The sequence below is a fragment of the Theropithecus gelada genome, chromosome 12 (genome assembly GCF_003255815.1).
Source record: "Theropithecus gelada isolate Dixy chromosome 12, Tgel_1.0, whole genome shotgun sequence".
Taxonomy (NCBI): domain Eukaryota; kingdom Metazoa; phylum Chordata; class Mammalia; order Primates; family Cercopithecidae; genus Theropithecus; species Theropithecus gelada.
Window position 1 is genome coordinate 19,593,519 of NC_037680.1, and position 26,460 is coordinate 19,619,978.

The following is a 26,460-nucleotide window of genomic DNA, read 5'->3' on the forward strand; positions in this document are numbered from 1 at the left end:
GACTACAGGCTAGTGCCACCATGCCGAACTAATTTTTGTATTTTTGGTAGAGATGGGGTTTCACCATGTTGGCCAGGCTGGTCTCAAACTCCTGACCTCAGGTGATCCACCTGCCTCAGCCTCCCAAAGTGCTAGGACTACATGCATGAGCCACCACACCCGGCCCAAAGACATTTTTATAAACATTTTCCAATATACTGATGCAAATATACTGCAAACAGGTATGATTTCCAAATAAATGCTAGAGCTTAAATAAGTTATAGGTGCTGTGATTTTGTATTACTGAATTCACTGGCTCTTGATGACACTAAGAAATGTGTTTGTTTGTTGCTTTAGTTATTTATTTACATGCTACTTTTGAAAGACTCTTAGCCTAGGAATCTCCTTCATGAAGTTTTAGATGTACTTACCACACTGTGGTGACTCATCAGAGCCATCTCCACAGTCGTCATCATGGTCACAAACAAATTGCTTGGGAATGCATACTTTATTATGGCACATGAAAGCATTTTCATCACATGTATTATTGGGAGCTAACAAAGACATCACAAAAAATAAAGTTAGATTAGCACATATTTTATCTTCTCCCATATTAGGAGCTTGGGGAATATGTAAAATCATATCCAATAACTCATAGTTACTGAGAAAAAGAAAACTTTGCATAATATTCAATACATCAGATAAGCTAATAATTGCATATGTATTTATATTAGAATGTCTGAATATAAATACACATAATTTAAGGATTTAGTATTCATGAATTCAACTATTCCAGAGTGACCCTGAATTCAAGCCATGTAGCTATTTTAAATTTGGTGAAGGATGAATTCAAATGTTCATATGTTAGAAAAAATATCTCAGCTAATAATATTCTGTTTTTTTTTTTTTAACTTATGCCTACAGTAATGCTGGTAAAGTAATAACAATGTTGCTACCTTGTGAAAAATAGACCTGCAAAGAACAATATTAATGTTCATAAAGGAAGTGTAAAGAAAACTGAGAAGGTTTAGAATGTTATTGTCTTTAAAAAAATAAAATAAAACTTTTTGATAACTTCCAGAGTGGGGTGTTGAATTAGGTAAAGGTAAGATCTTTGATGTCATCAGTTTCACCATAAGTACCACACAAATGAAATGGAATATTGACCCTTTAGGAATATTGATTCATGAAAGCAATGTTCCAACAAGTGGGAAAAATGGTTGATCCAAGTGATCAATAAAATTTCAGCAAAAATTCAAAAGAACATAACTAGTGCAGAGAAAGAAAAACATTAATACCACATGCGTAGAATAATAAGAGGTTTGCAAGGCTCATTCAAATATTTTCAGTAATCTGCTTATATTTAAAAGGTAAATGCTATGCAGGACTCAAGGTTTGGGGTATTGCAAATAGCAATAATTTGCCATACGCTATTGTAGAAAGCTGGAAAGAGAAAAGTTTTGCAGAAAGTGGCTGTGGCACTTATATTTGTATTCTTAAGGAAGCAATTTATCTTCTTGGTGCATTTGCTTCTTTATCTATTTAATAGGGATAAAAAATATATCTGATAAATTTCTTATAAGGAATAGATAACGTATGTGAAGCAGATTTGGCTCATTTTAAGTATTTAATAAATGTCTAGGTGCTCTTTAAACTCCTATTTATATAATAATTATTTTTGGCAGATTCCTCAAAACAGTTCACTACAATATTGTGGGAATTCAATAATGCAAATAACAGCAACAATTACAATAATTGATATGTAACGCGGGTACTTGAAAAACTTAGGTGTCTTCCATTTCTCCATTCCATGTCTTAATAAGCACTTTTCTCCCCATGAAACACCTTTCTCCTTCTTTGTCCCTCAAGACTCAGATAATATCATCACTTTTTCTTGAAATCATTCCATGAGGCATTTTACATATTAGTAGGATATTTTACATAATATTTCTTTGTGATTGGAATAGTATATTTTATATACATCACTTTAACACTTAAGATACAGGTATTATCAATATTCTTTCCCATTGCCTGTAGCCCCCTCTCCCCAGACCGTCCCAGGCTCCATGAACCAATAAATCTCTCCCTTTATCTCAGAAATTATTGACATAGTGTAGGTAAAAGATAAGAGTTTTTATAACGTAATCAGGCATAATTTACTTTTAACAAAGAGTTTTTTAAAGTTGTATAGAAGCCACAGAGAAGTAGCATGAACAACTGCCTCTTGTAATCAGAGTAAAATTCTGATTTTACTAACTCCTCTTAACTTTGAACTGTATGCCAGCTTGGATAACTCAGGTGAATTACACCAATTCCAATACATGAATTAATCTTTAAAACACTGAGCAACAGTGACTTATTTAGCATTAACACTTTCAGATCACTTGAGTACAATTTGCTGCATTTTAACATAATTTACTTAATAGTACCCATGTGGTCCAAAAGTGTTAATATGCCTCCCAGAGTGTTAACTTGCTACAATAGCAACAGCATACTGGGACCATCTGGATCCCTGAATTGATGCATAATCCTTTATTACGTAGCCCTCAGTGGCCCCATTGACCTTTACAGACACACATATCAGTTTCAAGATCAAAGCGAATTATTCTACAACAATAGTATGAGTTCTGGGCACATAGGTCTGCCTCGAAGTTTTCTTTTTTCTTTTCTGCTTTAACTATTCCTCATGTACACGTGCACACACATGCACACGCGCACGCGCGCATACACACACACACACACTCTCTTACATTATGGCTTCAAATACAAAAGATGTGAAGGCAGGCCATTGGAGAGATGACTGGCAGAATTCATTTTAACAAGTGGAGTTTGCAGCATTATTTCTGACAAGTTGCTCAGCCCAACAGATCCCCTATGTGACCTTGTGATCTGCATTCAAATATGCAGTCCCTTCATCCTCCTGATCATGCAAAGGAATTCATCTAAAAGTTTACTGTTGAGTAATACCCTGAAAATTTCCTGAGGTGACTTAGAGTCAGAAACTTAGTAAATTGTCTGACCTCCGAAGGTGCTCTTCTGATCCCTCAGCTTCATTCGGCTATATCCATACTATTTTTACACGACCCAAGGGTTAATACCCTATCCTTAGGACTAATAGGTGTTTACTGACCTCCTGATCAGTAGTTATTTAGGATCAGAGAAGTCATTCCCAGAGTTTCTATAATAGACAATCTAAAAGCCTTCAGGAGGGATGGTGGTGGACGACGCAAAAGAGAAAGTACCAAACCTACTGTACTCGTACACATAAAGTGCAGTTACATTAGCTGAGAAGTGAAATGATAAGTCTGTGTTTATCAAAATGGTTTTAAAATGGGTAATCTGACTGCGCATGTTTGAAACATTGAACAGTAGTTAAAGAGGTTGCAGAACTACTGTGATAACAACATCCCACCTGGTTAAGTCCAGTACTACCTACGGGCCCAGGAATTGGGAAAGCAATGGGAAATGTGCTACGGCAAATACTACAAAAACAAACACCCAAGGATGCTGTAGCAGTTTTCTTTGACATGCAGCCCTGGCCAGTGTTCATACCGCAGCCTGCTGTGGAAAGCTCATCGCTTCCATTTGGACAGTCCCTTTCACCATCACAAAGCCAATGTCGGGGCACGCAGGCATGAGAGCCCTGGCAGCTGAACATGTCAGCAGCACAGGTTGCGGCACCTGAAACGCAAAAACATAATGCCATTAAGACCACTGTGTGTCCACTGGAAAATGTCTACCATTTACATTTTCTGTAGTAAGGGGGGAGGCAGAAGAATGTTGCTTATAAAGAGGCGCTCGTTATAACGCCTCTTATATGGGAATCATTAAACATCATTCTTCCCGTGTAGTCGTCTACACATTTTTATCTAAGAAGGTATTATTTCCTAGCTATAGTGTTATATTTCTTAAAGCTACAAGGCAGAAAATAATGTATTTTATCCTTGTAAAATGTGGCAAAGCATAGAAATATCATAGAATTGTGAATACACTGAGATAACATTTCTAAAAGACTGAAACTAGAAAAATAACAGTAATTGAAATAATGCTATTTTTATTGCTTAATATGTGCTAAGCACTTAACATATTAACTCATTTAATCCATACAATAAGCCCAACCCATAGAACTATTATTAGTATGTTTTTACAGAAAAGAAAACCAAGGCTCGGAGAAGTTGAAAAGCTTGCAGAAAGTCACAAGTTTCACATGATTCCCCATGCTGCACTAGGAGTCCAGAACCCGCTGAATCCTAAGCACCATCTTTTGACCACTCACGTCATTATTATTACTCTCCATCCTGTAGTACCAAAAGAATAAATGTATGCACATTCTATTTTTTCATGCATAATACTTGGAATCTACCTTTGCTCTATCATTGTAATGTTTCTTTATTTGCATGATAATGTCTTTCAAAAAATGCTTGTTGATTTGGACTCTTAAGTACAAAAGGTTCCTCTTTCCTTCCATTTATGATCATAGGGTGGCCATATGTCAAATGACCCTCTCTCCTGATGTTTTCCTAGTCTCTGTGCAGTTATATACAATGAACGTTTTGAGTGTTCTGTTTGTTTATAAAAGTACCTGAGTGAATCCTAAATCTCTGTTTTTAAAAAAATTGTACTTTCTTATGACCCAAAGTTATCCAGAATAGATGCTAAAAAAGAAACTTGTTGAATTGTTGAAAATAGAATATTATCTCCAGGAAGAAAATATAAGTAACTAGATGAAAAATATTTGTTTCTAACAATTGAAAGCAGTAGCCAATGTGTTTTAATTGGATTATCATTTATCCTCTTACTTTTCAGCCAGAGTTGTTAGGAGCAGAAAATTCTTTTTGAGGTAATGTTTTCAATATGGTAAGCAGTGGGGTATCACAATACAATCCTCGAGGAGTCTTTTGCAACATTAACATACCTGTTCTGGACATATACCTTACCTGAAGGAAAGGATGAAGTGTGAATGTTGACAAATCCCCCAGTAATCTAGATTTGCTTATTTAATTGAGGATCTATTTAATAGAACGGAGTTTAGCATGTTATATAATACTGGAAGAAGTTAGAAAATAATCTATTAAATAAAGGTACTTTCATTTAAAAATGATTTTGTTTGCTAACTAGTATGTCTTTAGTATTTTCTATAATAAATTCTCTTTCCACAGAAAATATTTTTATATTATTCCTCCTTATCTATCCTTTTTAAGCTTGTCGTGAAAACATAAAGTGTCCTTTTTACTATTATATTCTCAATTCAATGCTTTGTATAACATTTTTACTGTTTAGCTTGAGATTTTTGTAACTGCATTTTTTTCTCTTAAGGAAGTTTTGATAAATGTAAAATTTGTCTACTGCCATATTATCACTTTAATTTGTTCTCAAGGCAGTCTGATAGAAAGAGCCCTTATTTGGCAGTGGAGAAATCTAATTCTGTATGACCTTGGTGAAGACTAGCGCCTGAATTACCCTATCTTTAAAATGATGTGTATGACTGGATAATTACCAAGATACTCCAGCTATAAAATGGCATAACGCTCTTTGTAGCTAATTTTCTGGCTTCCTTGATAGTATTCAACAGATTTTGTGTTAAGAACATGCCAAAACATCATAGTCAACTGGGAAGAAAATGGCCCAAAGAAAAAATTCATGACTTTATTTCATAGTTGCCACTGCCATCTGGAGACATATTGCCTTCCTCAGGGAAAAGAATCCCTAGGGAGAAGAAAGACATGTTGATAAATTCCACTAGATCCATCTTGCACGCCCACTCGGATAATATTTGATTGATAAGAGTCACTATCCTATTTAATATTTCGGAACCTGAATTCTGCTCATACCTCTGTCACACTTAATTATCTGAGTGACCTCAGGCAAATTTATTAATTTCTGTGAGTTTCTCTTTTTTCATCTCTCAAAAGATGGAAATAAACTAGACCATGGTTTTCAAAATGGACCCTCAATATTCCAGATCAGAATCACTCTATGCATATCAATAAAGAACGTGTTTACATCCTGTATCAGAATATTTTGAATTGGAAATTGGGAAACTACATTTTTAACACACTTCTGAGAAGGATCTTTTGCACCCCAAAGGTTGAAAACAAGTGAGATACATTATTTATAAAATTATCTTCCTGTTCTAAAATATGAGGTTCAGTTCATTGACAGTTGATTGGTCTAAAGCAGTATTTTCTTTATGTGTCTCAAGCTTGCTAGTTAGTACATAAAATATAGCTCATAATTAAAGCAAATTAGCTCAGTATTTTGATTGCAGGTAAACATGTCCATTTTCTTATTAGTCTTTAATAAAAAAAGCATTATTAGGACACTGACAATACTTTGACAAAGAAATTAGGCAGGAGAAATAAAATCAGAAAAACCTCATATAGTGTGCATTGGTTATGTTAGATGATCATACTAGGTATATAGTTATATAGGGATAAATCTTTTTGTATCCAATTAATAGGTAAGGAATCATCAAAATAAGGAATAAAACGAAGCGGTCTACGATTACACAGCTTGCAAATGCAGATGTGGGAGAACTCACCTCTACACGACTTTAGAGATTTTTGCCCCTATAATATTGTGTCCATTCAGAAAGTGCAGTGTTATCAATGGGGCCATTTAGTGCAGAGGTTAACAAAAGTCAAAGGTAAGATAATTTTAGAGATTGAAACCGTGTTCATCCTATTGTAAGTAGGTAATTATTTTATTAAAATTATTTTTAAAAATAATAGCAAAGAGAAACAGACTGTCAGACATCTAATTGGCTACTGACTTTTTTTCTTTCATAGCTTTTTGATAGTGATCTTTCTATTTGTCTGTGGCATAACTGTAGATTGTTTCAGCTGTGTAAGTAAAAAGTAGATTTTGAGTGACTTAAATAAAAGAAAATAAATCGCCTGCTTTCAAGAATATCTCCAATTTCATATTGTTTACAAAGAACTTCAGTTTAGCTTGAATACTATAAAATACTACCTTTCTCCATGTTTGTGACAGAAATAGCAGTCCACAAACCCTGAAGTTTAAAAGAGGTGTTAAATACACTAAAATCTATACATACACCTTATTCTATGATTTGGGTCCTTCTCTTCCTAAAAGAGGATGGTAACAGCTGCCACCAAAGGCTGATGTAATGAGTAAAGAATATATATCTACAGGTACGAATGTATACACAGAAATAGATTACATAGACAACTAAAAGACATCTACACAAATTAGTGAAATTCTTAGCCAGTTAGAAAAACAAAATTAAAGATTAGCTTGTTTCCTTCTTTTACCCCTTAGGAAACTCAGTGAATAATTCTATGTAACTATTTGTTAAATATTTGTGAATATTAAAAAGCAATTATACTGACCTTATAGTTGACATATAGTAAATACAGATATTTGATACTAATACCTCTAATCCTATAAAGCTACATTTTAAAGTGCATTTTAATATCATATAAAATAGCCATCTTCCTTTACTTCTTATTTAAAAAATTCAGCAATAAGAATGACTATAACACACAACATATGCACATAAAGAGCATGTGTGGGTGGTGGCAGTATAAATTAGTATACTAATTTTGGAGGCTAACAGTGGTATATAGGATGCATCATGAAAAAAATTGTTTGATTATTTGACCCTGTAATCTCAGTCTTTGATATTTGCTTCAAAGAAGTCACTGAAAACTACACATAAAGTGTACAAATACATTTATTGTGGTAATATTAAGGAAAAACATCGAATATTGAATAACAGCTTTATGTATAAAAAATAATAGAATAATGGATTGTCATGAAAATAATAAAAACAGCTACCAAGAAGTGTACACATAAATTGTATGTTAATTTTAATAAATTAGCAAATTTTGTGCATGCTCTAAAATTATAGAGCATTATAATGCTTAAAAACTGATTGAGGACAGAAAATAGACAACTCACCACAAATGCTATCACTTTCATCTAATCCATCCCCACAATCATCCTCTCCATCACAAATCCAATGCTTAGAAATACATTTTTGTGCAGAACAAGCAAATTGGTTCCAAGAGCAGGAAGAATCTAGAAAACAAACAAAAGGAAAAACTAATCAGGTTGAGACTGTCTTACAACAGATCCAACAATGAGAAGATTCATTCTTAGACTCTGCTAAAATCAACCATCCTATAATAAAAGAAGCCAAATTCTTCTTCTCTATGATAACTCTAAGAAATTTTGGCCTCAGCTTGCATATTTCCCCTGTGTTTCCAGTTTATACAACCATTATTTCTTCAACGTGATTCTTACAAGGCTTGCCTTTGAGGTAGTCCTAATACTGGTCACTCTACTCCAGGTATATTTGTCTGTTTTCTTTTCTTTTTTTTTTTTTAATGTGTGATGAACATATATAAAATAAATATTTCTGGTGTAGTCTAGTCATACTTTTAAAATTTAAATCTATATTTGAGCCAAGAGAAAAATCTTACATCCTAAGTAAGGTAATAATATGGTGGACTGACCAGTAGATAGGTTTGTTTTTAAAAGTGGGTGACTAAGGAGGTTATAGCTTGAAGACAACCTGACAGTTTTGAATCCAGCAACTGTGCTGATGTTTTTGTGTTGCTTCCTTGGAAACACTTGAGTTTGTTATACCTGACTAATAACACCTAAATCAACTGGCATAGTTGCTGACATTTTTATTACTAGATTATGTTTTTATAATAACAACATACTCCATTTATTTCCAAAGCCAATTTTGTTATTCCTTTCCTCCATTCCTAGCCTCCCTTTTTACCCAGCATATTTATCACTAGAAAATATTCAAAAGTAAAATCCTTCCAAATTAAGGTATTCAAAATATAAACTCTTGTAAAAATAGCAATTTTGCTTTTGATTTCACAAACAGTTGCAAAACTTTGCATTTTCACTTAAAATGCTTAATTAGATGACCAGTAAAATAGAGAACATTAGAAAACTGAAGTTTGGAAAAAGTAAAATTACGATCATGTAATGGCCACTGTTCAGAAATTGTGAATCCACATACGGTATTTTGGAAGTTCTCTGCTAGTCTTGTTCAAAATCTGGCTCTAATGTAAAGATATATAGCATCTTAATCAAACAAAATGCACCTTCACATTTCACGATGACATTTACTTTTAGGAGAGTTTGACATTTCACAGAAAATCTGTTTTTAATCTTTTTTCTACTCTATTCACCACAGTGTATGTTATTTGTGCTAAATGTAAATAGTGACATATACCTTGCTTTCCTATTGGAGATTTCTTTGATTTGCAAATCACAAAATCCATACATTTTAGAAAATAAATTTAAAAATGCTTTCTTAGTTTGACAACATAACATGAAATAAAGTGTACACACACAGAAATTAGGAGGTAGAAGATGAAAGGCAAAAGTTTAAAGAAATAGAAGTTTATGTATATTATTGAAAAGCCATACATGTAATCAGTAGAAAATTTCAGTATAATAATATTCAGTCAGCTCTCCACATGTGTGTGTTAATATCCATGGATTCAACAAATCACAGATCAGAAGTATTTGAACAAATAAAATTAAATAATAACAATACAAGAATAAAATATAATACAAATAAAAACAATACAATGAAACAACAACTAACACAGTATTTACATTGCATTAGGCATTATAAGTAATCAAGAGGTTATTTAAAATGTACAGGAGGATGTGCATAGGTTATATGCAAATACTAAGCTGCTTTATATAAGGGACTTGAGCATCCATGGGTTTTAGGGTCCATAGGGTGTTAGACCCAATTCCCCATGCAGATGCCAATAATAGGTGGGAGAAATATAACAAGTAGTGCGTGCCAAATCCTTAATTTATAGCAGAAAGCAAATATATTAGGTACAACCTAAAGGTAATAAATTAAGAAAAGGTATAACTTTATTGCACCTGTATTATAAACTGATGGAAGTAATTATTCAACAAAAACACAGAAGGTTAAAAGAAAAGTCTAGGACCAAAGAGTGTTAGTCTTCATTATAAACTCTTTTAATTTTAATATTTACCATTTTTTATTATCTAATAAAAACGTAAATTAGTTAAAATCAGCTGACAATATTTTGGATAAAATCCCTATATAAGAGAATACTAACATGTAAGTAATAGTAAGGTTAACAAAATTAAAGCTAAATACAATGTCTCACCACAGTGGAATTCATCAAGTCCATCCTCACAATCTTGCTGACCATCGCATATCCAGGTAGTCAAAATGCATCTTCCACTAGGACAACTAAAATAATTTTCTTCACATTTGTGTTTGTCTTGAACTGTGATAAAATATAAAACGTAATGTCAAACAATTCAAATTAATTTTAGACTTCTGAAATATAGGTAGATAAAACATTAATACTCCCTGAACTGAAAGAGATAAATAATAAGTAAACTTTAAAAGAGCTAAGATGTTTTCCTAAAGAATGCCAAGGTTATGAAAATAAAGGAAAGACTGAGAAATCGTCCCAGAACAGAAACCCAGGAGACATGATAATCAAATGCAATCCAGTATTGAGTCCTAGTGCAGAAAAAGTATAGTAATGTAAAATCAGTTTAAATTATAACAGAGTAGCACTTAGTTAATAAACATAAAATAAAGCTAAAAAATATATACGACTTTAAATTGAGTGAGCTTAAGGCCAAGGAATAATATTTGGGTGAAAAATATTCTGAATTCCATGTTCATAGCACAAAATAATAATACATTGGTGTATCTTTGCTGGAAAAGTGTGAATTTAGTGTTTCTATGGCCCTCTATTTTGAGTATTTCTCAACAGTACTTAAACAATTATTCTGTATTTTAAGGAAGAATAAACGAGTTACACTGGCAAATCTAAAATTATTATACCTTCCAGAATTATCATAAAAAAGTAACTATACGTAAAATTATTTTTTTCTTTTGAGATGGAGTCCCACTCTGTCACCCATATTGAAGTACAGTGGCACAATCTTGACTCACTGCAAACTCTGTCTCCCAGGTTCAAGTGATTCCCCTGCCTCAGACTCCTGAGTAGCTGGGACTATAGGCACATGCCACCACTCTCAGCTAATTTTTGTATTTTTAGTAGAGACGAGGTTTTACCATATTGGTCAGGCTGGTCTTGAACTTCTGATCTCATGATCCACCCACCTTGGCCTCCCAAAGTGCTGGGATTACAGGTGTGAGCCACAGCACTCAGCCTATATTTATCTTTTAATTGGGTGTCATCTGTTCCATTGCTCCTTCAAGTTTTCATGATTTTAGACTGCTTGGTCTATAGCCAAGCAGGAAGTCAATCCTAGTGTATATATCCCAATCACACTACAATAGTCTATTATGACTATTTTAAGATAACAAAAATTGTATGCATTTTATTTTTTATATGTTGACTTTGTAGATATAATTAAAGATGAAAATACATTTTTTGAGTGAATTCAGCATTAAGCCAAAACATTTTAGGATGCTTAGGATGTTTCCTGGATCTAACCTAAAGTATTTAGGCTGACCATTGCTGGCTTCCTGTCTGTCCACCTGCCTTATAAGCCTGCATGCATGTCCCTTTGCTTCTCACCCAATAAAAAATGTATGATTCTCAATTAGTGTTGAAAGTTAATTCTTAAGATAACTTATTAATACTAGAAAGAGATGGAGATCACAACAAAGAAACATAAAATATTAGTTTAATTAATATCTATCATATGCTGACCTCAAGATAATTTCAAAATTAACTACAGTTATACTGAGGTAAAGAATGTGTTGTTGCAATCAGAAAATTAGATTAAGAATCTTGGCGCCAGTTTCGTTGAGCAGTGGTTTGTAGTTCTCCTTGAAGAGGTCCTTCATATCCCTTGTAAGTTGGATTCCTAGATATTTTCTTCTCTTTCTAACAATTGTGAATGGGAGTTCACTCATGATTTGGCTGTTTGTCTATTATCAGTGTATAAGAATGCTTGTTATTTTTGAACACTGATTTGGTATCCTGAGACTTTGCTTGAAGTTGCTGATCAGCTTAAGGATATTTTGGGCTGAGACAATGAGATTTTCTAAATATACACTTACGTCATCTGCAAACAGGGACGATTTGACTTCCTCTTTTCCTAATTGAATACCCTTTATTTCTTTCTCTTGCCTGACTGCCCTGACCAGAAATAAAAGTGGACACAAATAAATGGAAGAACATTCCATGCTCATGCATAGGAAGAATAAATATTGTAAAAACGGCCACACTGCTCAAGGTAATTTATAGATCCAATGCCATCCCCAGCAAGCTACCAATGACTTTCTTCACAGAATTGGAAAAAACTACTTTAACGTCCATATGGAACTAAAAAAGAGTCCACATTGCCAAGACAATCCTAAGCAAAAAAAACAAAGCTGGAGACATCACGCTACCTGAATTCAAACTACACTAAAAGTTTACAATAACCAAAACAGCATGGTACTGTTACCAAAACAGAGATTTAGACCAATGAAACAGAACAGCGGCCTCAGAAATAACACTACACATCTACAACCATCGATCTTTGACAAAGCTAACAAAAACAAGAAATGGGGAAAGGATTCTTTATTTAATAAAAGGTGCTGGGAAAATAGGCTAGCCATATGTAAAAAGCTGAAACTGGATCCCTTCCTTACACCTTATACAAAAATTAATTCAAGATGGATTAAAGACTTAAATGTTAGACCTAAAACCATAAAAACCCTAGAAGAAACCCTTGGCAGTACCACTCAGGACATAGGCATGGGCAAGGACTTCATGACTAAAACACCAAAAGCAATGGCAACAAAAGCCAAAATTGACAAATGGGATCTAATTAAACTAAAGAGCTTCTGCACAGCAAAAGAAACTACCATCAGAGTGAACAGGCAACCTACAGAATGGGAGAAAATTTTTGCAATCTACCTATCTGTCACAGGTCTAATATCCAGAATCTACAAAGAACTCAAACAAATTTACAAGAAAAAAATCAACAACCCCATCAAAAAGTGGGCAAAGGATATGAATGGACACTTTTCAAAAGAAGACATGTCGACAGCCAACAGACAAAGGAAAAAATGCTCATCCTCACTGGCCATCAGAGAAATGCAAATCAAAACCACAATGAGATACATACCATCTCACACTAGTTAGAATGGCAATCATTAAAAAGTCAGGAAACAGGTGCGGGAGAGGATGTGGAGAAATAGGAACACTTTCACACTGTTGGTAGGAGTGTAAACTAGTTCAACCATTGTGGAAGACAGTGTGGCGATTCCTCAAGGTTCTAGAATTAGAAATACAATTTGACCCAGTGATCCTATTACTGGGTATATACCCAAAGGGTTATAAATCATGCTGCTATAAAGACACATGCACACATATATTTATTGCAGCACTATTCACAATCGCAAAAATTTGGAATCAACCCAAATGTCCATCAATGATAGACTGGATTAAGAAAATGTGGCACATATACACCATGGAATACTATGCAGCCACAGAAAAGGATGAATTCACGTCCTTTGTAGGGACATGGATAAAGCTGGAAACCATCATCCTGAGCAAACTATTGCAAGGACAGAAAACCAAACACCACATGTTCTCACTCATAGGTGGGAACTGAACAATGGGAACACTTGGACACAGGGTGGGGAACATCACACACTGGGGTCTGTCATGGAGTTGGGGGGTGGGTGAGGTATAGCATTAGGAGAAATGCCTAATGTAGATGGCGAGCTGATGGGTGCAGCACACCAAAATGACACATGTATGCATATGTAACAAACCTGCACATTGTGCACATGTACCCTAGAACTTAAAGTACAATTTTTTTAAAAAGGAAAAAAAAGGAAGAATCTTGGTGCCAGTTTCATGAGTCTAAAGTAATAAGTGTCTATATTTCTTATAAATCTTTTATATAATTAACTTTTTTTATGTGAAAGACCTGCAGTGAGCTACAGTCAAATGCTCTAGAATGTAGAATATGGATAGCAAGAATACTCAACAAAACCCAAGAGAAGTTTGAAATCTAACACAAAGAAAACAGAAAAAAAAAATTAGGATTTGAAAGACAACTAGAGGTATTAAGAAAGAACTAAACAGAACTTTCGGAATTAAAAAAATCACTACAGAAGTTCCAAATACAATTGAAAGCCTTAACAATAGACTAGATCAAGCAGAAGAAAGAATTCCAAAGCTGGGAGACTGGTCCTTCAAATTAATTTTTTTTTTCAAAAATAAAGAAAAATGGATTTTAGAAAATTAACAAAGCTTTTGAGAAATATAGGATCATGAAAAGTGATAAAATCTATGACCTACTGAGATTCATGAGAGAGAAGAGAAAGTATGTAACATAGAAAACATATTTGATGGTATAATTCATGAAAATATCCCCAATCTTGCTAGAGAAATCAACAGACAGATTCCAGATAGTCAGAGATCTCCCGCAAGATACTGAACAAGACAATCATCCCCAAGGCACAGCACATGGTCATTGGGCTGTCCAAAATCAACACAGAAGAAGTTTGAAGGCAGCTATGAAAATGGGCCATATCACCTATAAAGTGAAACCTAGCAGACTAACAACCGACTTCTCAGAAGAAACCTTAATACCCAGAAGAGATTGGGGGCCTATGTTTAGCATTCTTAAGGAAAAGAAATGCCAGTTAAGAATTTTATATTCCACCAAACTAACCTCCATAAATAAAGGAGAAATAAAGTCTTTCCCAGAAAAGCAATTGTTAAAGGACTAGATCACCACCAGATCAGTACTAGAAGAGAGCCTTAAGGGGGTTCTTTGAATGGAAATGAAAGAATGATACTACCATAAAAGAACACATAAGCACACAGCCCATGAACCCTATAAAGCAACTACACAAATGACACTAAAAATCACCTAGCTAACAACACTACAATGAGAACAAAATCTCACATGTCAATATTAACCTTGAATGCAAATGGCCTTAAAAGAGATAAGAGTTGTAAACTGGATAAAAAAGCAAAACCTATCCTTCTGCCATCTTCAAGAGACCTATCTGACATGTAATGACACCCATAGGCTCAAAGAAAAGGGTGAAGAAAGATCTATTATGCAAATGGAAAACCAAAAAGAGCAGTATTTGCTATTCTCATATCAGATAAAACAGAGTCTAAAACAACAGTAGAAAAAAATAAAGAAGAGCATCTAGATTCATAAAACTAGTACTTCTAGACCTACGAAACAACTTGATAGCCATACAATAATAGTAGCAGAATTCAATACACCAGTGACATCATTAGGTCAATGGGGTAGAAAACTAACAAGCAAATTCTGACTGTAATTCAACACTTGACCAATTGGACCTAATAGACATCCACAGAACACTCCAGACGACCGTAGCATATACATTCTTCTCATCTGTACAGAAAACATACTCTAAAGTTAACCATATGTGTGATCAAAAAACAAGTCTCATTAATTTTTTAAAAAAATACAAAATTCTCAGGCCTCAGTGAAATAAAAATAGAAAAAATAGAAATCAATAACCAGAGGAATACTCAAAATCATACAACATAGAAATTAAAACTTGCTCTGAATGAATTTTGGGTAAACAATGAAATTAAAGCAGATAATAAATGATTATTTGAAATAAATGAAAGCAGAGACACAATATACCAAAACCTCTGAGATGTGGCAAAAGCAGTATTAAAAGGAAGGTTTACAGTACTAAATGTCTACATCGAAAAAACAGAAAGAGCTCAAATAACAATCTGACTGCACCTGAAGGAACCAAAGAAAGCAAAAACTAATCCCAAAGTCAATAGAAGAGAAAAACTAAAATCAGAGCAGAACAAATTAAAATGAGACTCCAAAAAACTATACAAGGATCAATGAAATGAAATGTTGGTTCTTTTGAAGGATAGACAAAGTTGATTGACCGCTTGCTAGATTAACACAAAAAAGAGAGAAGATTAAAATAATCACAATCAGAAATGACAAAGGCAACATAACAACTGATCCCACAAAATATCATTAGAAACTATTGTGAACACCTGTATGCATACATACTACAAAATCTAGAGAAAATGAATAAATTTCTGGAAAGGCATGATCTCCCAAAATTGAGCAAGGAAGACATTGAAAATATGAATAGATCAATTAGTTTTAAAACTGAATCAATAATTTAAAAATGTACAAATAAAAAAAAAAAAAGCCCTAGAACAGATACATTCACAGCCAAGTTCTACCAGGTATACAAAGAAGAGCTGATACCAATCCGGCTGAAACTGTTCCAAATAATTAAGGAGGTGAGATTTCTCCTAACTCATTCTATGAAATCAGGATCATCCTAATAACAAAATCTGACAAAGACCCAACAACCACCACAGGAAATCTACAGATCAATATCCCTAATGAACATAGGAACAAAACCCTTTTAACAAACTACTAGCAAACCAAATCCAGTGGCACATCAAAAATAGAATTCACAATGGGCAAGTAGGCTTTATTCCTGGGATTCCAGGTTGGTGCAACATACGCAAATCAATAAGTATGATTCACTACATAAACAGAATTAGGAACAAAACCCATATGATCATCTCAATAAACACAGAAAAAAACATTCAATAAAATCCAATATCCCTTTCATGATAACAATGCTCGACAAACTAGTCATGGAAAGAACAATAAGAGCCATCTGTGACAAACCGAAAGCCAACCTCAAACTGAAGGTGCAAAAGCTGGAATCATTCTATCTGAGAACGAGAACACGACAGGGATGCTCACTCTCACCACTGCTTTTCAACATAGTGTAGGAAATCTTAGCCAGAGTAATCAGGCTAGAGAAAGAAATAAAAGGCATGCAAATAGAAAAATAGGAAATCAAACTATTTCTCTTCACTGACATCATAAATGTACACCTAAACACTCTGCAAAAAAGGCCTCTAGATCTCATAATCAAGGTTAGTGAAGATGCAAAATCAATGTATAAAAATCAGTAGCATTACTATACAACAATAAAGTTCAAGCTGAGGGCTAAATGAAAAAACACAATCCCACCTACCATGTGCAAAAGAACAAAATTGGACTCCTATCTCTTATCATATACAAAAAGTAAGTCAAAGAAGTTTGAAGACTTAAATGTATGGTCTCAAGCTATAAAAATACTAGAAGAAATTCTAGGAAATGCTTTTCTGGACACAGTCCTAGGAAAAGAATTTATGACTAAGTCTTCAAAAGCAATTGCAACAAAAACAAAAATTGACAAGTGGGACTTCATTAAACTGAAGAGCTTCTGCACAACACCAAAAATACTATCAACAGAGTAAACAGGTACCCTGGGAGAAAATATTTTCCAACTATATATCTGGCAAAGAACAAATATCCAGAATCTATAAGGAATTTAAATAAATCAATAAGAAATAAAAAACACAAATAACCCCATTAAAAAGGGGTCGAGTATAGAAACAGACACTTTTCAAAAGAAGACATAAAAGTGTCCAACAAACACATAAAAAAGTGCTCAACATCACTAATCATGAGAGAAATGCAAATCAAAACGACGAGATACCATCTCATAGTAGTCAGAATGCCTTTTGTTTAAAAAGTCAAAAAATAAGATGTTGGTAAGGTTGTGGAGAAAAAGAAACACTTACACACTGTTGATAGGAATGCAAATTAGTTAAACCCCTGTGAAAAGTAGTTTGGAGATTTCCCAAAGACTAAAAGTAGAACTATGATTTAACTCAATCTCATCACATACTCAAAGGAAAATAAAGATACATGCATTCATATGTTTATTGAAACACTACTCACAATAGCAAATATATTAAATCAGTGTAGATGTCCATCACTAGTGGACTTGATAAAGAATATATGGTACACATACACCATGGAATACTATACAGTCATAAAAAAGTGAAATCATGTCTTTTGCAGTAACATGAATGCAGCTCGAGAGCATTATCCTAAGTAAATCAATACAAAAACAGAAAACCAAATACCACATGTTCCCAGTTATAAGTGGGAGACAAACATTGAGTACACAACAAAGTAAAGATGGAACAATAGATACTGCGGACTCCAAAAGGGGAGAGGGAGGAAGGAGGCAAAGGGCTGAAAAATTTTCTATTGGGTACCATGTTCACTAAATGGGTGACAGGATCCATACAAGCCCAAACCTCAGCATCATGCAATATACCCAAGTAATAAGCCTGCACATGCCCACTCTGACTGTAAAATAAAAATTTAAACAATTATATTTTATACATGATAAAAGAACCATCACAAATTTAGAAATAATAAATGTATCATCTACTAAAATATCAGATTTCCATAGTAGATTGTGTGTGCATAAACTTTTGTGCAAAATACTTATGAATATCATTTCTTAAAATAGCTTAAAAATTACTACATATCAACTAAACATGAAAAACATGGGTGTAGCAGCAGAGTGGAGACACGCAAACAAGTATGAGACAAAATGTAATAATGTCCTACATAGAATCTCTACTTCCAGTTATACATAGTTCTTTTTATAATTTTTTTTTTTTTTCATGTCCTCAAATAGAAAGAAACAGTCAAGAACTTTGCTGGAAGGCATTCTTCTAAGAATGTAGATGACAGTTTTCAGGGCATATGTGTGTAAAGACTGGTAACAGTCAGATATAAATAAACCTGTCTTAACTTGATTCAACAATGATTATAACTATTACTCAAATTACTACACCAAAGGATTTTGTAAACTGCATTACAACATTGCTGTACAATAACACTGAGTAAAGCCAGTCATAAGAAACATTGTTTCTCTTCTTTTATGAAGTTATTTCTAGGTATGTAATAATTCTGTTGAAGAATTATAAATTACAGATTTGAAAGACTTAATCACCAATTCTGAAAGGATTAATAAACTAAACATTAAAAATTGATCCAAATTTAGGAAAGTTTCTTGTTATTTTTTAACTCATTTAAAAAGATCAAGTGGTATGTTTAGAACAGGTTAATTACATTTTAGTCTGTGTCATTTAAATTTTAATGTCAATAATTGATATTAAGGATGAAAATTAACAAATTTACTCTATACAACTAGGTAGCCTCAAAATCTCCATGGCAAAGCCCGTATTTTTCTAAAATCTAGTATTACCTGGGCACTTTAATTCATCTGAATAGTCTCCACAGTCATTAGACCCATCGCATATCCAGGTTGGCAGAACACACAGTGAAGTAGAATTACATCTTATGAACCCTGTGGTTTTCACTCCAAGTTTATAGAAATGTGTACAGTCTGTGTTATCTAGAAGAAGGTAAACAAAAAATGAAAAAGTACCTCATTTGCAAAGACTATGAGCCTTCTATGTAGGTCACAGAGATGAGAAAAGTTAACTTCATTTGAGGAAATAGATATGTAATTATCCTACACAACAGGGGTTAATTACATACCAATTTTGGACAAAGTTCAGTAAAATCTTGCACAGTGTTCAATGCAATGCCAAAAGTGCCCAAGCATAAACAGATGAAAGGTAGTGGAATATCTTACTGCAGTTCTTTTCATCTGAAGCATCTGCACAGTCTATGTTCTGGTTGCATCGTGCTGATCTTGGAATACAAGTCCCATCTGCACAGCGGAACTCAACTGTGGCACAGGTTGAAACTAGAGAAACAGGTACATAAACAAATGGAGAGACAGGACAGAATGACTCCTTGCTTTTACTTTTTGAACAATTCAATTATTTTGTATAATTTTGTTTGGTTTTGCTTTTGTAACTCTGGGAAGCCAAACCTGACCCCTGAACCCCACCTTCAAGCGTGGGTTAGATGCCTCTTATATGTCTTCCCCTAGCACACAATTCTTCCCTCTGTTGTAGTATTTAGCATATTGCATTGAGGCTGCCTGTTTAAGTCCCTGAAGTCTCACTAACTAAACGTAAGCTCCATGAGAGTAGGGACTATGCTGTGTTCCTATCACATTGTTGTAGTAATATCACCCTAGCACTGAGCCAAAAAAAAAAAAAAGAATGCTGGAGATTCTCTCTCTTTCCACCTTCAATATTCCAAGGTTATGAGAGTAGACAAATGCCTGATTAAATACCTACTGGGAAATCCCAACCTGGTTGCCAAGAAGGGAAGCATTTCTTGCCATAATAGAGTGAGATAGAGATAGAAACAGGAACAAAGAGATTGGCAGGGGGAACCACTGAGCACTGGCTTTGTTTCTCAGAGGGAAGAGTTTACCACTACTAGAAAGTCATCCATGCTATCTCATACTCTGTTACATGACCATTCATCATTAATATTTAATATAAGAAATAGGATGCCTCATGCCCAGGAACATATAAATGTGTCATTCCTTATTATTGTTGTTATAAAAGTCATCCAATTCTCTGCTCTACTTAAATGAAAATTAGATTCAATACGCTATTGTCATTATATACATTTTGTATAAAGTATCTTATTCTTAATCATATATTCCTTTCTATGTTGCTTACCTATTCATAATCATATAATGGTTTCCAGTAAAATGCTGTAAATGGGTACATGACATGCTATGTATGTTAAATTAACTTAGGTGATATTTTTATTCCAAATTCAAATTTTTACAAGTTGATTACCTCGAAGGACAACCTGAAGGGCCCTTTGATTATGCCACTTTTACTAGTGTTGATATTTTCAAGTGCCTATTTAATTATAAATAGAAATTATATCAATCGTAAATGGTTAAAATGCTATTTTAAAATATGCAGATTTTACTCAAGGATGTGTATGTCATTTGTATTTCATAATGTACGGTTCTTATTATATTGAATTGTATCTCAAAATTGCATACTTATCTGTTTAAATGATGATTAGAATAAATGTTTTATTTACAATTTGCAATTATAATCGCTCCACTTTTTTATTAAAAATGATATCACAACATGTGAAACAGATAATACTCTTACAAGTAGAGATAAATGCATTGTTCCAAAACAGAACAAATTATTTTCTTTTATGTCCATAGGAGCAAAACCTCTTTTATATTCTTTTGCGTTACATTTCATATTCTATTTTTTCAATAGAAATAGTAAATGCAATATGTAATATAGAATATAATCATGTCAATCATTTACATTTTGTTTTTGGCTTCACCATCTACTAGTAGTTTCTTATTAACTTTGTTCTAAAAGATAGCTTATAATCTCTTTTTAAAAGACATATCGCATTTCTCTGCTTAATAACATTTTAGGTAGTTATAATATTCCTAAGTAAGCCTATAATAGTTCATCTCATAATGCACTAGAGTTTCTATCTACTTGAAGTTAGAGGTTTGGATGCCAGGAAGATGCTAATGGGGACACTTGCCACTCATTTCATGGTCACCATCTGCCTCCAATCTCCTATAGAGAATCCTCTGTCTGAGTGAGAAGTAGTGGCAGAGACAACGAAGAGGCAAATGTAGGGAATGGCATTTCAGACAGTCAAGAAAACTGGCAATTCAGGGATTTCACAGTAATAGGGTTTCAAAAACCAGTACTGGAAGTTCTGAGGTAACAGAGAAAGTAAAGGATAACTTGGGAGAACAGTGGAAGGACACGTGGGACAAATGGAACACAGTCCTAGATTGAGTTCTGGAAACAAGAAAGAAATAGAGGACCTCAAACTACATGAAAAGAAACTTTAACTTTGAAATTCAGAAGAGGGGTTAGAAAGTAGTAATTTAAAAAAAAAAAAAAACTATATTAAAAAGCATAAGGAAATAGATAAAGGAGGAAGTTCGCAGTATAGAACAAAGAATAGAGGACTTGCAGGATGTATTAATTTTTTCCTCCTATTTTCCAAAATAACAATAGGGCTAATGAATCCTCGGGAGGGGGGCAAGGATGGGCTACCAGAGTGTGTAAGATGTGCAAGTAAGAACAGACTGTCCCTTTGTACCTGATCCTGTCTCCACATGTTGCATTATTTGTTGAGAACCACCAGAGAGTTAGATAGGGTGATGAAAGTTGTTGCAGAATTTTGTAAGCAATATGAGCAAGGTGATTGTGGGAATTAATATCTCCTGCATTAACAGGCAAGGAAGGAGAATCCTGTGAGGAAGAAAAAATCTGCAGAAATAGTAGGAACTTCTTTAGATAAGTAAACACATCTCGTGCCAAAACCTCTCTCTCTGTTGGCTCAACTATATTTCTTCTTCGCTTTGTTTTAGTCAGTTAAGTATTGGAATTTGTTTCATCCATATGGTGATTTTTGAGGAAGAAAGATACTGAAATCTCTAATTTGTCAAGTGAATATGAAAGTTTTCTGACAATATTTCCTCAGGCTAAGAGTCCTGATAAGGAGAGAAAATAAAATAATATGGCCCAAATAAAGATAAGCCGAGGGAGAGATACTACATTTTTCCCTCCAGGTAGTCCAAAAGAAAAAGTAAGCCTATGAAACATGAGTGAAAACACCCTACAGCCACAGCAGGAATAGCAATGAAGCACTACAAAGGAAGATCTGTCAGGGACTGTGGATCAAAAGTAGCAGCAAGAGAGAAAGTAAAACCACTCTCTCTAATATACTTTCTTAATTTTACTATTTCTTCCACTTTCTTTTTAGCATGTCAGCTAAAATATTTAATGAGATTTGAAAGATTTAAAAATCAATGGCTTTTCTGCGGTTCTTAGGATGTTTCTTATAAATAACTTAAGTCAATTCTCTCTTCCAACATCCCTTACCCAACCTGTAGCAAAGGGAAACTGAAAAGGGGGGCGGGGCGGGGAAGCATTAAGTTTGCTCTCGTATCTCCCTTTCATTTACTTTCAAACAACATCTTTTATTTAATTATTTAATTCACCCCTTAGGTTCTAAGGGTGCACAAATCCAGAAGGAATGCCAGTTTCTTCTCCAGCTATGTTTATCCTTTTCCTTTAGCTTGTTGTTTATGGAATTTTTCAAAGGTTTACTATAAACTTAGGAAAAAACAAATGCTAGTTTCCCCTCCTTTAAGGAGCATCAGAACTGCTGGCTCAGTCTACCTAAAACTCCTTCCGTGGCCCTAAGGAATTCCATGTACTTCCCAAAGGGAGCAGTTTGTATTCATCTCAACAGGGAAGAAAGCATATCGTGCACTCTCCCTGAATATATTCACTCACCCTGCCACGCAACCAGAAGAGGAGCACAAAATGACACACTTACGAACAATGCCTCATCTCCGCACCTGCAGATGGCCTGATGTCTAAAGCTCTCAGTCATGAAAGGGCCTCTAGAAAGGGGCAGTAAATTTAAAAAATGATGAAGATTGGGCATGGTTTTTTCCCCCCAAAAGAGAAGAAGCCAAAAGCAATTCATTGCAACACCCTTTCTACTCTGTAAATAGACTCTCTGCTCTTGCAAAATTTAAAAAAAGTAACAATTACTACTGACATCTACATTCAGCAAACTATAGTAGTACTTCAGATAATTTACAGATGGCTCCACGATAGCCTCTTACCACAGTCTATCAAAATCTCCCTGTACCTCCCGACGTCTAATTATATCACTTTATCTTTTATATTTTATTTTGATTAAATAGTGATAGGTGATTTGCATGTCTGCATATATGTGCAAAACAGCACTGCATCTCTACATTGCACTGACAATAGAAAGAGAGAAAGCGGCAACTGGAAGAAAGGGCTTGGAAAGAGACCTCTTTTCCATTTTCCCTGAACCCCTTATCTATGCCTTTTCCTTTATCATCTTTTATGTACTATAAGGGAGATATTTGGTGGAAACACTTTTGCATAATATAAGTCTTTATCAGACAGCCTGGCTTATGGGATATGGACCCAGGGAAGTCTTCCTTCTATAGCTTGAAAGGTACTCTACAATGACACTATGTTAATAAACTTAAAATGAGAGAAAAGTCAAAACTAAAAGATTCAATTAAGAGTAATCTTTCATCCAAATAGCTACCAATTGTTTATCCTAAAGGAGCTAGTCCATTGAATTAAATTCACTAGTTTCTATTAAGTAATAAAGTATATGCTTGTGTTTCCATGAGCAATTTTAGTTTCAAATGTCCTGCATTCAGCGTGACCAGCTTTAAGGAATAAGTTTTGCTTGTTTATTTTTAAGATATCCAACTGTTATAATTTTACCATAAAAGAAAGGTTAAAAGAGAAGCTTCATTCACGAAGGCACTGTTCTGTGCCCAAGAGTATGACTAAGATAGTTATAACACAGAAATCAAGAGTTTAGACTGAAAAAGAGGAAATATCTATTTGGGTTATTTTATTGTTATTCAGCAGCTGGTATTGATATCATTAGGCAGAATAAAATCTATTTATATTTTAGAAGACTTACTGCTTCAACCAGCCACATAAGAATATAATAAACACCTACCATATATGAGGTATTATATTTCATAAACCCAAACACACTGACTAATTTACTTACCACTTTTGAAAATACACTTTCATTTCTGGAGAAAACCCATAGTAACGTATCATCTTCCCACAGTTTATTTTGATGAATCTTGCCTTAAAATCTATTTTCTGTATTTATTGCTCAGTTCCGGTACATTCTTTCTTGATTGCTTTACCTTTAACCTGGGTTAATGCCTATATTATATTTTCCTTTCCTGCTTACAAATAATTGACAGAACATATCTATTTCTAGGTCTTCTAATTTCTTTTCCACCTTTCTTCCAAATGCTAATTTATTTCCCTCCTCCTACTTCCAGTGTCTGACTATATTTTACCTTTTTAAATCTTGTTAAATCCTTTTTAAATTAAGTTAATAGGTAACTTAATTGGCAGATGCCATTAGCTCTTTCTAAGCTACAGTGTCAACCTTAGATGATAATCTATGCAAGTGTTTCCACAAAGTCACACTGTCTAAGATGGCAGAGTAACTTCCCAATGTTCCATACAGCTACAAAACAATTTGCACACATTCTGCCCCCTTCCTCAACTCTGCATAGCCCTGTCATCACAACTGTACTTCATACCTTTCCTTTACCATCAATCTTTTCTAAAAACAGTTTATATTCACTGTCTTTATTCCTTACCACCCATTTTCTGCCTTCACACTATGTGCTCTTGCTCTCCTCTACTATTCCACTGAAATGACACCCATGAATGTAATCAAGTGAGTATCTACTATTTGCCAAATATGATGGATACCTCCAGTTCATACCTGCCCTCTTGTCCTTTCTGTAGCACTTGAAAATGCTGAATGACCCTCCTTTCTTGAGATAATAATTTCTTAAGCACATCCTTCTATTAGTCCTGTAGGCTACTTCACTTTTCCATATATAATTTGTTATTTCAATAAGTAATTTTGATGCACTCTACTCATGCAATCATTACTCCACACTTCCTCTCTGAGTTTTTCTCCTTAATGTGCCCCAAATCAATATTTCTGATAAACATCTATTACCTGAGTTCCAAATCTCTACCTATCTACATGCCTGTGAAATAGCTTCATTTACATGTCTTCAAGTGCTCCAACCTCAAAATGCAAACTGTCATTATTGTCTTATCCCCATTCCCACACAAACAAATCGTATTATTACAGGTTTCATTAACACAATCCTATTCTTTTCTTTCCTTTTTGAAATGTAAATTTGATTGTATTTGGCCTGCTTTAAACCTTCAGTGACTCTCTAGTGACTACAAGATAAAGTTTGAGTCACTTCTCATGGCACAAAATGCATCTTCATGCCCTGGCCCCTTCCTCTACCTTCTCTTTTGTTTGTTTGTTTGTTTGTTTTTGTTTTTTGGGGGGTGGGGGGATGGAGTCTCGCTCTATCACCAGGCTGGAGTGCAGTGGCGCAATCTCAGCTCACTGCAACCTCCACCTCCTGGGTTCAAGCGATTCTCCTGCGTCAGCCTCCCGAGTAGCTGGGACTACAGGCGACTGCCACCACGCCTAGCTAATTTTTGTATTTTTATTAGAGATGGGGTTTCACCATGTTGACCAGGATGGTCTCGATCTCTTGACCTCATGATCTGCCCACCTCGGCCTCCCAAAGTGCTAGGATTACAGTCATGAGCCACTGTGCCTGGCCCCTTCTGTTTTTACCACTTTCTTATATATAATCTGTCTGTGACTATATCAAATTACTTTCAGTTTCAATACTAGTCCTTTTACTTGGTATTCTCTTTTGTTTCCTTCATTCTACTTTATTTTTAGTTTAAGACTCAGCTTAAATTCAGTATAGCCTATGAAACCTTTGAGGATACTTCAAAGCCAAAAACCAAAAAAAGACGTATGGGTGTTCTTATGTGTGCAATCACAGATATATATCTTCATCTGTTTACATGGCTGTCTTACAGTTAGAATTTGATATTCTCGAGTGCAGGCACGTATCTCATGAATTTTGTGTCTCAAATCTTAATGCATTGCAGTCAATAAAATGTGTTCATTGAAAGGAAAGGCTTTAAAGTGATAATGCTTTGGAAATATCTGTGGGGTCCAGATTTAAGAAGGCTTTCAATGTCAGACTAAAACTTATCATGTATTCTGCAAACATTGACATTCCATTAAAGGTTTCTTTATCAGTGCAATACACACACACACACACACACACACACACATATGCCAGTGCTA

The 26,460-nt window shown here is 34.4% G+C and overlaps 1 protein-coding gene across 1 annotated transcript in view; it reads right to left on the bottom strand.

The window, feature by feature from the left end:
• Positions 1–26,460, bottom strand: part of LRP1B (LDL receptor related protein 1B) — a 1,963,100-nt gene that overhangs the window by 292,595 nt on the left and 1,644,045 nt on the right. The window contains exons 48-53 of the mRNA XM_025404289.1: positions 19,445–19,558; positions 19,052–19,201; positions 10,125–10,247; positions 7,903–8,022; positions 3,532–3,660; positions 411–533 (exon numbers count right to left, since the gene is read on the bottom strand). Coding sequence (XP_025260074.1) covers positions 411–533; positions 3,532–3,660; positions 7,903–8,022; positions 10,125–10,247; positions 19,052–19,201; positions 19,445–19,558 — 759 coding nt within the window. The remainder of the gene's footprint in view (positions 1–410; positions 534–3,531; positions 3,661–7,902; positions 8,023–10,124; positions 10,248–19,051; positions 19,202–19,444; positions 19,559–26,460) is intronic.